Source organism: Lagopus muta, chromosome 9, assembly GCF_023343835.1.
Source record: "Lagopus muta isolate bLagMut1 chromosome 9, bLagMut1 primary, whole genome shotgun sequence".
NCBI classification, from domain to species: domain Eukaryota; kingdom Metazoa; phylum Chordata; class Aves; order Galliformes; family Phasianidae; genus Lagopus; species Lagopus muta.
Window position 1 is genome coordinate 10,007,197 of NC_064441.1, and position 14,955 is coordinate 10,022,151.

General features: G+C 47.4%; 1 protein-coding gene across 2 annotated transcripts in view; it reads right to left on the reverse strand.

The window, feature by feature from the left end:
• The window catches only part of P3H2 (prolyl 3-hydroxylase 2), a 53,697-nt gene extending 39,247 nt beyond the window's left edge, over positions 1-14,450 (reverse strand). For both annotated transcript variants that reach the window (XM_048955069.1, XM_048955068.1), the window contains exon 1: positions 13,951-14,450. In XM_048955069.1, the coding sequence (XP_048811026.1) occupies positions 13,951-14,394 (444 nt within the window). In that variant the 5' untranslated portion in view covers positions 14,395-14,450. The remainder of the gene's footprint in view (positions 1-13,950) is intronic.
• Between the last annotated feature and the right edge of the window lie 505 nt (positions 14,451-14,955).

Here is a 14,955-nt window from a genome sequence, read left to right on the forward strand (position 1 = left end):
GGCACCGATTCCCCCGGCAGCAGTAACTGCAGTGCTGGAGGCAGCTCTGGATGCTTCTGAAAATAGGAATGATTTTGTGCCAAAAATAATAATCCCTTAATTTTATAGGTGTCTGAACCAAAAAAAGAGAAGGAAAAAAAACAACAGAAAATGAGAGTGTGTGAGGAGACACATATCATGCATTGTCTGGTGTCTAAAAAGGGCTTTTTCTTTTCCTCTCTCTAGCACAGAGAAGTAGAACTTGACTACATTTAAAATGGGAGTTTGGGGGTTTTGGTGTAAACCTTTTACTTGATGATCATTTTGCCATTGATTTCTGTTGTCTAGAAGGCAACCTACGTGTGTATATGTGTATATATATATATGTGTGTGTATATATATATATATATATATATATAAATAAAATAAAAAAGTCTACAAAAGGCCAAAATTAAAATCATTCCTGATGCTAAAGAGTCCTTGCAGAATCCAAGTGAAAGGAAAGGTCCCAGCAGCTCAGTGCATTGGCTGCTGGCAGAGGCTTGCCTCAAATTTTCAGAAAGAGATTTCAATCTCTCCACACAACAGTGCCACATATTGTCACCATCTCCTGGGATGAAATGGGCTAAAGCAACAGGCTAAGCTTCTCCTGGGTAGCTTTTCTGGTCTGTGTACCAGTAGCAGGATGAGTCATGTTGGAAACAACCTGACTGGGGCTTGGTGAGCAGCAAGAGGAAGGACACTGCTGCTCTGCATAGGGCTGAAGTCTGTCTGCAGGGAAATGAAGCTTAGAGGGCAGGGTAGTGGTGGGTTGACAGCTGGACTAGATGTTCTTTAGTAGTCTTTTCCAACCTTAATGATTCCATATTGCTCCTTCAGATTTCATGGAAATCGCATGATTGCCCAACCCACACAGATCCTGAGATGAATCCCTAAAGCAACACTTGACTCTCTGAAGGTCTGCAAGAAGTTTCAGAGAAAAGATGGGGAAGAACTCCCATTGGAGCACAGGAAGAAGCTCTGGCGTTATTTAAAGCATGGAAAATACCCATGAAACAGCAGCTGGTCAGGACTGGCCTTTATAAGCCACTCCAAAAAAAGCTAAATATCCTACTTATGTTGAAAATTATACAGGCTTTCTTCATATTTAGTGCAAGGTTGTCCAGACATAGCCAAAGGAAAAGACACATTCGTATTCCATCTTCAGCATGACCACCACCCAGATCCATATGTGATCTTGGCCTTCTACCCTGTACTTAGACTACAATAAGCTGTGTTCTGCCTTCTAGGAAAAAAAAGAATATGAATCCAGACCTTTGTGGTGAAGATTTGAGTGAAAAGGCAGCCGCTTTTCTGTGGTTACTGAGGTAATAAGACTTCAACAGGGGCTTACACAATGTCAGAGTGGAAGAAATGTCAAGCATCTACTAGAAAGGTTTTAAGTTACTCAAAAGCCTTACTGATGAGATTTCAGAGCCAGCCACGCTATCCGGACACCAATGTGCAAGCGAACACGTCTTTCAAAACCACACATGGCCAGACTATTCATACAGCCTTGTTCCCTGCCATTCACGAGTAGGAGCGCGAGGCAGCAGGGCAAATCAAACAAATGACTTCATTCCCCCAGGGATATGAGCAAAGGCAAACAAAGAAGCAAACATTTACAAATTCACATTGCCATATTTTTGCCAAGTTTTCCTCTAGTAGGGAACTCTGAAGGATTCAAGGAATACAACTGTTATTTTCTTTCCTAAAGTTCTTTACCCACGAGTGCACGTGAATTCCTATGTATGAGCAAGCTCTAAGATCTCCCAGATCTACAAGACTCCCAGCCCAGCTCTGCAAAATCCCTTACAGAGCAGATTACTATACTGACAGATCTGTAACTGGCTAGAGCAAAGCAGAGGACACTAAGTCATATACTTATTGGAACATGGTGCCCAGGGAGGTGGTGGAGTCACTGTCCCTGCAGGTGTTCAAGAACAGGATAGGCATGGCTCTAAAGGACACAGGTTAGTGGGCATGGTGGGGATATGTGAGGCTGGACTAGATGATCTTACTAGTCTTTTTCAACCTTTGTGACTCTGTATCCTTTTAACTAAAGCAGAGGCCAGAAGCCCCTGGAAACCTTCTTTTGTAGCAGAAAGGGTGTTAATGAACAGGTTAAGATGCTCTTCCCCAGCTGCAGCAGAGCCCTGCCTGGCCGCTCCCATCTATATAACGAACCATTATACCAGTTTCTCTATACCAACTTCAAACCCAGCTTTTCAGCAAGTTTCTCCTTCCAGGACAAACTGCATCCACCACCACTTTTCTCCAGAACCCTCAAAACAGGTGAGTGCCCCTCCGTGGGAATCACCATCTCCTTTTTGGGTTTGGCTCAGAAGTATGCTCCTTTCAGTGCAGCAGCTCCTCTCCCCGTGGATTTCTCTGTGGTTTTTGTACCCTCCTCCACTTTTCTCACATTTCTCTTTTTGCTCTCCCATGGGGGAAAGACAAACTGAGACGTGCTCCACAGCTGAAATTACAGTTTATTCCACGGATGTGAAATGAAGCAGAATATCTACTTTCCAAAAAACTCACTGGATGTTGAAATAAGTATTTTTCCAGCAGAGACTTCTTTTTTCCCCCTCTTTTAAAACAAACATAAATGAAAAATAGGTATGTTTTGCTGTAAAGGGAGAGTCCCTCGTAGTGCCCATTCTCACACAGCACAGAAGCAGATGGGATAAGCTGCAGCAAAGGAGTATGGTTCTGCCTGCTGGCAGCAGGCTGTGCTGACTGCAGGGATTTTGCTGATGAGGTTCAGCAAGAAAAGAGATACAAAGGCCTCTCTAGGCCACTTGCATGTCACCAGTTTTTGAGCTGTAGCAGCTCGGAGCAAAACATCTGGAATAAAATAAAAGGTGCCAATGTCAAAAATATCTCTGTAAAGGTAATCAGACTGCCTAACAACTAGTGTTAGCTGATTGCTGCCAAAACACAGAGGCTGTAAGGTGTTTACCTCCTTGGTAAGGTCTCCATCAAATGGGTTGTATCTGAAACTGGCCTGTGGCCCACGTAGGTCTCCTGCTTTGCAAGGTGTGAACAGTCACCTGTTTCTACCGGAACAGCCAGGTCACACTTCCCTAATAAACCAGGGAGAACTTCTGACTTGGAGCAAACTGCTTCCATAAATTGGACTTGTTTCTGTAAGAGCAGAACATTTAAAATTCATCTGCTCCTGCTTACACTCGCTCTTCCTCTTGGAGTTCAGTCACAGCGTACACAGACATCATGCAGTGCAACCAATGCTCTCCAAACATGTGACACTGGTTATGTCTCCCAGTGCCAAGTGTGTGGTGCACAATTCCTGCACATCATTTCACTTGATGAGTAAGTGAAGGATGGAGCACTGCCTCCCCACCTGATGAACGTGGACTGGGTGGGATCAGTCCCAGCCATTTCCATCCTAGTCACAGCAGCATCCCTCTAGGACACCTGCTCCCACATAAAACAGAGTAAACACTGCAGACTGATTTGCATTGATTCTTCCTCCAGCTATCACATCACACGTAACATCTAAAGGGAAATCAGCCACTCATATCTCCCTTAGCTTGCAACCAGCTGCTCAGCATCCTTCATTCTGTAGTCAGACCAACTCTCTTTTGCAAGGGCCACCCTAAGGTGACCAAAGCAACCTCTCCACCCAGCTAAAGTTTTCTGAACCCAGAACAAGCAGAGATGTTGGTGGTAAAAGATGCAGAATGGAAACCCAGCATTCAGTGCTGGAAACACACAGCTCAACATACTGTGCATTTGTAGTGGTTCAGCACATCATCAGGCATCAACCCAAGCCATTATAAGTGATGCAAGTCCTCAGCTGATACAGGTACCAGCTCAGCTAGGTCTTTGTGCATAAGCTGAGTCACATTCCCTTCCGTTTAAACTACCAACATCCAGCTCAGTGCCTTGAGATTAAAGAATAGATGTACCTATGCCATTACACAGCACATCACCCCAGCTCCATGCATGTCTGAGCACACGGAAAAATCCCACATGGAAAGAGCCTGCAGATGCACATCCAAAATGTGCAAGAACAAAATTGTTCACCCCACTTAGTGGGACTCTGCTGTTCAGCACAGGCTAGCTGCAACATCAAAGAGAGCTCCGCCATCTGACTGCACTGACTATTCCACTATGGAGCTGAACTCTAACATTTCTAACAGCAAGGCAACAGGAATGTAAACAATGTGCCCCAAGTATGCAAACCTTTCCTATCTGATACTTCTCAAAAGAAACATGAAGGGCAGGATGGCTTCTACGCTGCACTTTTGAAGATCTGGCTGCTGGCAGAGCCGTGACAGCTTTAAGCACTGTAACTTTCTAAGAACAAAATCCAGACACATGGATGGTTATTCAGGCCTCTCTACCTGATTTCAGAAAACACTAAAGTCTAAATATGGTATATTTATGATTCTATCACCTAGTGAGATTTCAAAGCTGGTATCCAAAATTCCATTTATAAAACAGAAGCACACTGATTAAAATAACAGTGATTTGGAGCTACAAACACTCCTGTGGGAAGCCTCTTACTGCAGTGCAAAAGTCATTTTCCAGAGGTTTTGGATGTGAATGAAAACAATCTAAACAGCAGCCAGGCTGGAGCAAGCCCCCACGATGGGGAATTCCCTTGGGTTACCCTCAGACCTGAGCTGGGCACATCCCATCCCCACAGCTGCCACAGTTCTGCAACTCACATTGCACACCATTGCCATGGCTCGACTGTGTGGCACTGGGGAACAACTGGACAATCACCAGGCTCAGGTGGACACTGATGCTGCATGTTTCGTCCTGATTGCACCCAGGCCACTGGAATGAGATTCTAGTCCAGCATTAAAACACGGTGGCAGGCAGCAAATCCAAGCAGTGGGAAGCGTGGCTGTAAAAGCCCAGCACAGAAATAGAAGCTGCAGGGAGTGCTTCCAGCTGGACACCCGCCGAGCACGCAGCAGCAAGCACCCAGCAGCTCACAGCACAGCCGGCACCACGCAGAAGGGATGCACAGTTGACAAATGCTGCTTCCTACAACCACACGCTGCTCTTTTATTTGCTGTTTGCCTTCCTCGTAAAAGGATGCAGACTGAGATAATGCTTTTATTAGCAGGAACAATACAAGCCAAGGTGGCTGGAGGAAGAGACACCCTCGAGCAGGCTGACCTCGCAGAGTCAGCTCCAGAGAAGCAGCAGTGCTGCCAGAATCCAGACACCAGGATGCAATGCTTATGTTAAAAGAAATGGAGTGATGCTGCCAACCAAGGGAAGAGGGAAACAAGCGGCTTCCAAGAGACGTTGGTATTTAAAGCAAAGGGAACAGAAGTGACCAAGCATGAGAGTGATTCAACTCTGTGCTGGCTGCACTGGGAGCCTGCGCATGCAGTGAGAGGAGAGGGCTGCCTGAGCACACCCAACCACCTCACTCCTCACCACTGCACCCGCCCTGCAGACACAGGGCATGAACACAGCCAAAGCAGGTCATGGTTTGCATATAGGTGTCTCTGTGACTAACAGCAAGGCATAGTTTGAGATGCCCCAGCATCACTTGCACAGGCTGCAGCAAGCCCTGTTCCAACCCCCTGCCTTCACAAGGGACCACAGATTTGGGAACAGCTCCAGGAAGCAAAAAGCCTTTCCCAAAAGCTACGTGATTCTCCTCTAAGCAATCCTTAATCACACTTACACAACTCCAAAAGTCCTTTCACCATTTGTTATCCCTAGAGAGACTTCTGAGAACAAATTGAAATGTTCTGTTTAATAAGGCATTTCAGGAATACCACTGTATTCAGGAAAAAAAAAAAATGCTTATTACACAGTTCTGTAAGGAAAAAATGGAGATAAGACACCAGAATCTTTCCTGCCCATCTCTCCAGCATTAGCTTTATCACAGACCCTGGATGACACCAACAGCCCTGCACAGGGCTGGTCTCCAGCATCACTGCAGTGCAATGCAGGGCCAGTCAGTGCTCTTTATTTCAGACTTTCACTGAAACTTCACAGATTCCCATCTGCTTCCAAAGAGTAACTCAGGACACGGATGCCCCAAAATATATATATATTATACACACATATGAGCCTCAGAACACGCAGTGCCTTGGCAAAAGCCACTTTAAAAACATAGCTTTCTAAGCAAGGGAATCAACAGACTCCAGCTTAGTCCCTGTGCAGTCACAGCAACACCTTCAGCAAATATTTTCAAGCATATTTTCCAACCTCTTTCTCTCTGTACCACACTGATCTTTTCTGGGAAGGGACACTGTTGGCTCCATCTTCAAAGGACATTGCATCCCCTGTCCTGCTGCTGGCCTGGGCAATGCACTACAGCACACATCCTCATCACTCCCATTGGAGTCTGGTCCAGACCTCAAAGAGCTACATGTTTAAGCAGTGCCCTACCTAATCTTAACAGGCTCCTGTTTCTGTGGGGACACAGTATGAGATCATAGCCACAACCAGAGCTGACCTGAGAAAACTAGGATGGAAAGCAGCACATTGGTGGTTTTTGTTGTTATTTTCCTGATCTTTTTCTTACTCCATCACAAAATCTCCCTGTTCTGAATAGGTGAGAAGCGTATGCAAGACCCAAGGCAGTTGCATGCTCCTCTTTGGTGCAAAACTCCATGAAAAGGAAAGAGCAGTGCTACTTGGAATAGCAGCAACTCTTCCTCATGGCCACACTGTGTTCAAGCCCAGTTACACCAGTAATGTGTTGTAGTAACTGTGCTCACAACACTAAAGCAAGCTCAGATACATGCAGTACACTTTTGAACAAAGCAGCACAGCACCTTGCACTGGTCCCTGCAACCAACATCTCCAAAACATGCAACCAAACACTGGAGGCAGACATTTTACAAGGTGTGACAAGAGAGCCAGCATCCGTGTGGGACAGTGGCAGCTGCCAGCACAGAGCTGACCTCAATGGCCAGCCTGTCCCTTCTGTGCTGCCATGGACGTGCTCCTTGGCATGGCAGCAGGAGCAGCATGCTGTCCCACACCCTATCTACTTCCCATCTCAGCACGAACACAGACTCAGCCTTTCATCCAATCTTGAAAGAACGCGTTTTTCTCTTTCTCCCCACTCTTCAGCTTTTTTTTTTTCCCCCTCCTTTTTTAATGAGCAAGAAGCTACAAGCAAGTATTTGGCCTTCGCAACTGATGGGCTGCAGCCAAACTCTGCCATATGTTCCAGCTAATACATGTGGGTTTTGCTTCCCATCCAAGAACAGGAGGAAAAAAAAAGGACATTTATGAACAGGGATTCAGCAGGAGCGTGTGGGAAGGAAGGGGTGGAGAGGGGATGCTATTTTTGTTGCTGTAATTATTCAGTGGCCAAACCCCTGACCCTTGACGTCAGCTCTGGAGAGTCTGTTCAACCGTCCAGTTGTCATGGGAAGGAGGAGGGCTGGCTCAGAGGTACAGGCTGATGAGGAGCAGCTCCTTGCTGCCTGAACCCACACACAGGCAAATCCCCTGCCATCATCAGCCATCACCCTCCATGGCCAAGAAGTAAAAACGTCAATACCTTACTGCCAATACGTTGGCTAGAAATGAAAGCATCCAAAGAACCTCACACCCTCACTCCTGCCATCAGTTACTGCTAATAAGCACAGGCCAAATTCTGACCTCAGTTTCCACTGTGTAAAAGGAGATAAACTCCATAGGCACCAGCTGGGTCACTGCAGGTTCATGTAGATGAAATCAAACTCAACATGACCTCTGGTCTGGACTACATGCAGAAAAATATGCCCCATGCAAAGTGCAAAGGTCCCTACACTGTGGGCACAAGCCCAATCACCGTGAACAATTTAAATCACCTCAAAGAAAAAATAATTAAAAAAAAAAAGAAAAAGAAACAAGGATAATGAGCCCCAAATCCCTTGCTCCAGATGTCAAGCACTGCCTGCACCCCCAGGGCCCACTAGCAGGGCTCCTGCAGCACTCAGCACATCGGCAGCAGGCAGCTCAGTTACTGAAATGATGGCTTCTCATTACTGCCCACGCTATCCATGATGAAATCACCACTCATATGAGGAAATGGGAATAATCCTTGTTGAAACTTCAGGCACAGCTAGTAAGTACTGGGCACAAATTTGCTTAGTAGGGCTAAATAGCACTTCTCATTCACATGCAGCTCATTATCAGCTGCCATTAGTTATTCCTGTGGCCAAGGACAACAAGAGGGCTCAGCAGAAGTCGGAGCAGGACTCGCTAGGACACACAGAAGAGAATTAACAGGCAGTGCAAAAAGGCATTTAATGAACTCCAGGGTGCATAGAGCAGCTCAGCAGCCAAGCAGTGCCAAAAGGTTCTCAGGAGATGTGTGAAGGGCAAGGGGCAGGAAACCTGGGGAAGCATGGAGACAGCGCAGCAGGGCAGGGCTTGCTTCCAGATGACAACATAAAGCCTCACACAGCAGGACTTCGGTCTCTAAAGGCAAAGGGTTCTTAAGTGCTATTGGTTCACTGCTTTGTCTGAGGTGGGATGGCAGCCCAGCTCCTGTGCTGGGATGCTCTCAGGACAAGGCCCCAAACGATCCAGTGAAACTGTGCAAGTCACAGCACTGTCTTCTCCATCATCCAAGGCCCAGCACTAGAGAACGCCAAGAAATAAGGAGGAATCCAGATTTACCTTTTTTCCTCTCCAAAAGACAGATAAGTTTTGCAGGCTGGGTCCCGCCAGCAGTTGTTTTGGAGTCCTGGCACTGCTGCATAGCAATGAGGTGAGAAAGAGGAACTTGGCAAGACAAAAAAGTAGCTCTGGCCATCAAATGGCTCATTACCAGGCTTTATAAAGTGAGCTTCATGGGCCTAAAACCAGCTTGCACTAACTGGTTGCATCCTTCCACCACCAGCAGCAAACCATCACAATCACTTCGTCTAACTTTTACTACAGCACCAACCTGAAGGCTGGCTGCAATTAGTTTCTGTTGGAGCCAGAGCAGAAATAATCTGCAAAAGGAAGACTGACTTTCCTGTGAAGACAATGAGGCAGCCTCAAGTAATTTCCAATTGGTTCCACCATTTCATCAAAATGAAGAATGCCGAAATCCCCTTCTGAGCATCTAAGGTTTATTAGTTTCACCACGAAACTCATAGTAAGAGGGAATTTATTTACAGCTCCCACAAACTCAAAGCAATGTGGTATGTCACACCACAGGCAACCCCACTGGACTCAGCAGCTCCCTTCATAGCAGGTTGGTGTAGGTCAGCAAGAACAAGCATATTCAGACCTGCCCTGAGCCCAGAACACTGACCCCACCATTAAGAATTTTCCATCCTATAAACCGAGTTTATTTTTGTCCACATAATTTTAAATGCCTGAGCACTAACATTTACCCTCTAGTGAGAGCCAGGAATGCTCTTTCAGAGAAACTAAATAAAGGGAACTTTGAAAGATTACTCCTGGGATCTATTATGTATCCTGTATCTGAGTAACACCAACTTTCAAGATTAAAGATAAATAAATACCTTCAGCAGTAATAATCCTAATAATAATGATTATCTGACAGCTCTATGATAGGTCTTTGTCTGGGATGTGCCATGTAAACCCAGTGAAAACAAGGCTGACCAAACGAGGACACTGCACATAGGTGGTAGCTGGAATGAGAATTAGCTTATTACATACAGAGACCTGTACACAGTGGGATTTTGTACCTTATTCCACATCACTACCCATGAGATGCCACAAGTGAGATTACCACCCTTCTTCCACAGGCTGCAGCACATCCCAAGACAGTACCCTTGAAGTCCACGTGGAACTGCAGCACACAGAAAACCGAACAAACTTTCCATGAAAGTTTCATCGGTGCTTGAGTGAAACAAGCCAAATTAGCAAGTAACCACACTGGTGCTGATCCAGATTACTCCACAATTTCTAGGTGAATACTCCAGATTTCTGTCAATGAGACAAAAGACTCTGGCACAGCACAACACCTCAGAGACAGGCAGCAAGGAGCTACTTGAGATGGAAAGAATTTGGTAGAGATGTCTTGAAAAGAGCCTCAAGCTCACTGCAAGTGCCTGGACACAGCCGCCCAAGTGTGGCTGATAGCAAATCTCACATAAGCACTGGCAAAAGACTGAGAGGTCAGCATGGAGTGGTCAGAGGCCTAATTTTATGTGTACAGGTCCATGCCTTGAGTTTGAATGTCCACAAACGGAGTTTTAAAAAGGCAGAACTGGAGAAGGGTTATAACCTGTACTACAGATCTTTCCAGGAGTTCAGACTCCCACTCTGCTCCTTCCTTCCCACTTATCACCTTGCCCCCCCCTCTGTGATCTCATCAAGTCATTGTTGTGTCTATGTTACATTTTGGAAATCTTACAGCAGTACAAGCAGGCAAGAAAATATGGTACAACCCAAGGACACACAGCGGGCAGTGCCTTCAGCACTGCTGAACTGATGAACTGGAAGCCCAGCAGAGAAGACTGCAGTTCTCCCCACCCACAGCTACTAGAAAGATTAAGCTGCTTGTATGAAATCCATACGAACAGTGAAAGATTTTCAGAAAAAATAAGCAACTTTAAAGAACAAATAAACAGTCTCTTCTCCAACACAAAAAAAATATAACCGCTAATGTTTAATGTTTGCAATGTGTGAAATTCTGATGATAACACTGTCTAGGAACTGAAGTAACAAGACAGACATGGCAAGGAGGAACTCGGCACAAAGAATAAGCAAGACAGGGTCAGAGTCTTGCACCTTTTGCTCCATCAGTGACCTGGCATCACTCAGAGAAGAGCAACAGGCTGCTGAGTCAGCAGCCCCACTCTCATGGTGTGTGGCTTCCTCTTCTGCTCGCTCTCAAAGCTAAAAAGCCCAAGAAAGGGGGCGGCTAGAAACATCACAGCCTGCAGGCTACGTTTTAACAGAAACAAGATGACTCAGGCAGCAAAGTGAGGAGGATGTGATTAATAAAAATATTTCAGAGAGCAGAGACACCCCCTCACACCCATCTGCCAAGTCTAGAGGGTATTTCATTGAATACTACCAAAGAAAGCCATCAGCATCAGGCAAACTATCCTTCTGCCTTTTGGACATGACAGAAGCTCACTGCAGGAAATAATTTAGGGAATTGATAGGATGGCACAGATTTAATGACTAATAGGTCATATCCATAGAGATAAGAATATAAGCATTTGATCTAACCATACCACCCCTGCTTCTCCGCAGCGCTCCATGCAGCAGCATCTCTAGCACTACTCAGCAGCAGGAGCAGCACAGCTTGGGGCTGCCACTGGTCCTGGATGCAGCAAAGCCCCAAATCTAAAATCCTAACATCAGTTCTCCACCAATTCACCAGTCCAGAGCAGTGATGGAGCTGAGGCATGGGTAGAGCCATGGTTCTGCTACCCCAAAGCACCCAGACTCACACACTGCAAGCCAGACCTTGGCCAGCAGGAATCAAAGCCTTTGCTTTTCATACCCCACAGGAGTGCTGCAAGGATTAGCTCATATTTATTCAGCACCATTTTTCAAAGCACTGCATGAGTGTCAAACCCTTCCTTTTTTTCTTTTTCTTTTTTTCCTCTCCCCTTCCATTCTTTTTCCCCTTTATTTTTAAATCCATTCCTTGCTGTGTCATTCCTTCCCAAAGGGACACATCTCTCTCCTCCTGAGAACCAAACAAACACAGAGCCATTAGCAGAGGGAGATGGAAAGCACACTGCAGGCTGCTCCTCCTCAAACACATTGATACCATCATCGATACCACCATCAGCCAGACCTCATGTGCATGCCCACTGGCCAGGGCTTCTCATACACCCTGTAGAGGGACCAAACAGGACACAGAGCAGGATTTTCAACCTTCTCTCATTTTCTTTTTGGTTTCAAGGAGCAAAATAGGGGTCAAACAGCCAGGGAGAGGCACCGCCAGCAGTCATACTCTATGCGAGCCCTTTCTTGCAGCACACCCTTGCAGCCAGAAAGCCAAGTGGATGCTGCAGCAAGGTCTCCCTGTAGGTGCTTCCCAGCCCTCAGGGGACATGCCAAAGTGTTCACTCAGCCTTGGCACAGGAGGATGGTTTGCATCAGAGCACTCGCTGGTGCTGGATGTGAGACCTCATGCATGTGCAAGCACAGACAAACCCAGCATGGGACATTTTCTCCTGCAGGCAGAGCTGCTGATGCAGGTGGAAAGAGCAATCCAGATGATGTGTGACAATGTGTTACAGCTTCCTCAGAAGGACAGAGCTGGTCCCAGCACTGCTTACAAAGCCAGCCAGGACCCCAAGAGCAGCTGGTGTGCAGAAAGAGTTAAAGAAGAGGTACTAAAAATGAATGGCTCCATTCAAACATTACCTGCCTGACACCTGGGCACTCATGCAGGTAGCAATAACAGCCCTTTCACCATCAGAGAGGGTGAAGATCCAAGTGTTAGAATTAACATAAATCTCCAGACACAGCAAAAGCAAATTAAGATGACTTGTACACAAGAAAAAAAGGCTCTTCTCAACACGTTGCTTTGGTAAGTTTACAATACATTTTTAAATGAGGGAATAAAAACATCAGATCCAGAAGTAGAAGACAGACCATGACTCAAAATCATGTGGAATTCTGTATACCAATTTTAGCTTATTTTGTTTCCTATTTCAGAAATCTCATTCCCTAGATCAAAAGAAAGTTGTTTGATGAGCTTAGCATGAGCCAACCTTCGTGACTCTGGGAAAGGTTTTGAGTTCATAAAAATAAATCATTTTTATCATGACAAATTTAGTGTCACTTCCCACACACAGTGACACTGCACAGCCAGAGCATCTTTCAGGGTAAGGACCTCAGGAAAATTCCACTAGCTTCACTTGGCCTCAGCGCATGCCAAATTACAGCTTCAGTTCTCTCCCAGGATTTCTTTCAGGAGCTCTGCACATGCACACCAGAGTTAAAGCCAAGGCATTTCCATCCTCTGACTTGCAAAAATGACATTAAGGCAATGACAAAAAGGAACTATAGCTAAAGCAACACAGCTGTTGTATTTCAGAAGGTTTTAAAAAGCAGGAGCCCATTCACCTCCTTGTTCTACTGCTGTCAGTCACAGCACTAGCACTGCCTAAGACAGAGGTTTACTTCTCCAAGTGGAAGCAGATTTCAGCAGATCCCTCCTCTCCCCCCCTTGCTCAGCTGTGCAGGTCTTCACCTCTCAAGTTGCCTTTAGCAACAAAAAGGTTATGACTGTGCTTAGATGAAGCAGAAATCGAGGAAGAAATATTCCAGAGATGTTTTATACATTCGGCTTGGCATGAAATAAAATTCCCACGTGGACAGGAAGACTTACTGCAGGTACTTGCCTTATGGAGCACAGGTTCTGAACTAGAAAAGTCCCTTTAACTACCCAGCTGTGCTGTTTCTTCATCAAAAGAAAGGGGAAAAAAAGTAGATGAAGAATGTCATTTTTCTGACAGAAGGCAACATCTATAAGGCAGAAGTGATCAGTATTAGGGAAGGATACTTCAGATGACAGAGGCTGCTAAATACTGACTGCGCGGCATCACACAAAGGATTCTGCATCACACAGCGGGATGAAGACCATTGGATAGCAGAGCCTGTATACCGCGCAGCCGAGCACACTCCTCACTCTTGGAGCAAGCACGGCATCAGCTCACTTTGCATCAGAGGCAAAGTTCCCCTGGACGGGGCATCGGTGTGTTGAAGTGGAGCTCTGTGGGGCTTCTCTCTGCCAAGCAGCCAAAGGCAGCCTTTTCAGAATTATACTACACAACACTAAAGCCAAACAAAAGCACTCTCAGATGGAGAAACGAAGCACATCCAACCAAAAGAAGCACCAGGACTGAGCCTGAGCTGCGAGCCCCAGTCTGTGCACGACAGTGAGAAGGGACAGGGACAACACCTGGGCTCGACGGAGCTGAAGGCGAGGACAGCACGTGAGACGCGGGAGGACGGAGGCGAGGCCATCCCCCGAGGCGGGCAGCGGGTGCCTACCTGGATGTAGGCGCGCTGCAGGTAGCTGTAAGGCACCCTGCGCTGGAAGTCAGCGCGCACCTCCTCGGCGGCGCGGTGCCGGGAAGCGGCTCCCAGGCGCGGTTCCTCGCAGCTCCGCAGGCAGCCGGCGCGCCGCAGCAGCGCCCCGAAGAAGGGCAGCTCCCCGGCGGACCCCGCGCCCAGCGCCGCCAGCCGCACCTGCCCCCGGCAGCGCCGACGGCACCGCAGCCGCTCCGCCCGCAGCTCCCGCCGGCTGCGCAGCGCTCGTTCCAGGCACCGCGCCGCGCCCGCGAAGTCGCCGCCGTAGTACGCTTCCACGCCGCTGGCGTACAGCGCGTCGAAGGGCTCCAGCGGGCCGCCCTCCTCTCCGCAGTTCCCGCACGCCGCGGGCAGCGCCGCCGCGAGCAGCAGCACGGCCCCCCAAGGCCGGCACCTCGGCGCCATGCCCGCCGCACGAGCACCGGCTCGGTGGCGATAGGAGCGACGCGGCGGTATCCCAGCCCGGCTCCCTGCGCGCCCTCCCCCGGCCCGCACCTCTTAAAGGGCCCCGCGCCGCCGGCCCGCCCCGCCCCGGCCCCCCCGCAGAGGGAGCAACCGCGGCGCAGAGCATCCCTACTCCACGCTCTGCAAATCGCCCTCATGTTTTCCTTTCCTTTTTCCCTTCCTTTTTTCCTTTCCCCTTTCTTTTTTCCTTTTTCCTTTTTCTTATTTCCTTTTTCCCTTTTCCTTTCTTTTTTCAATTCATTTTTCCTTTCCTTTCTTCTTCGTTAAATTGATAACCCCTCCCTTTCCCCCCCACAGTGCAGCACTTCTTAGTGCTATGATTCTATGATTTGATTCTATGATTCTATGATTCTTCACTCCTCTTTACCGTTCTTGCCCCCTCTCCTACGGCCCAGCATCACTGCTTGCAGGATGCCCTTCTGCGAGGCTTCTGCTTAGAGCCGTTTCTCGCTGTGCCCTCTTGCCCCGACAGCCTCCTGCTGCTGGGAATTCTGCAGATAA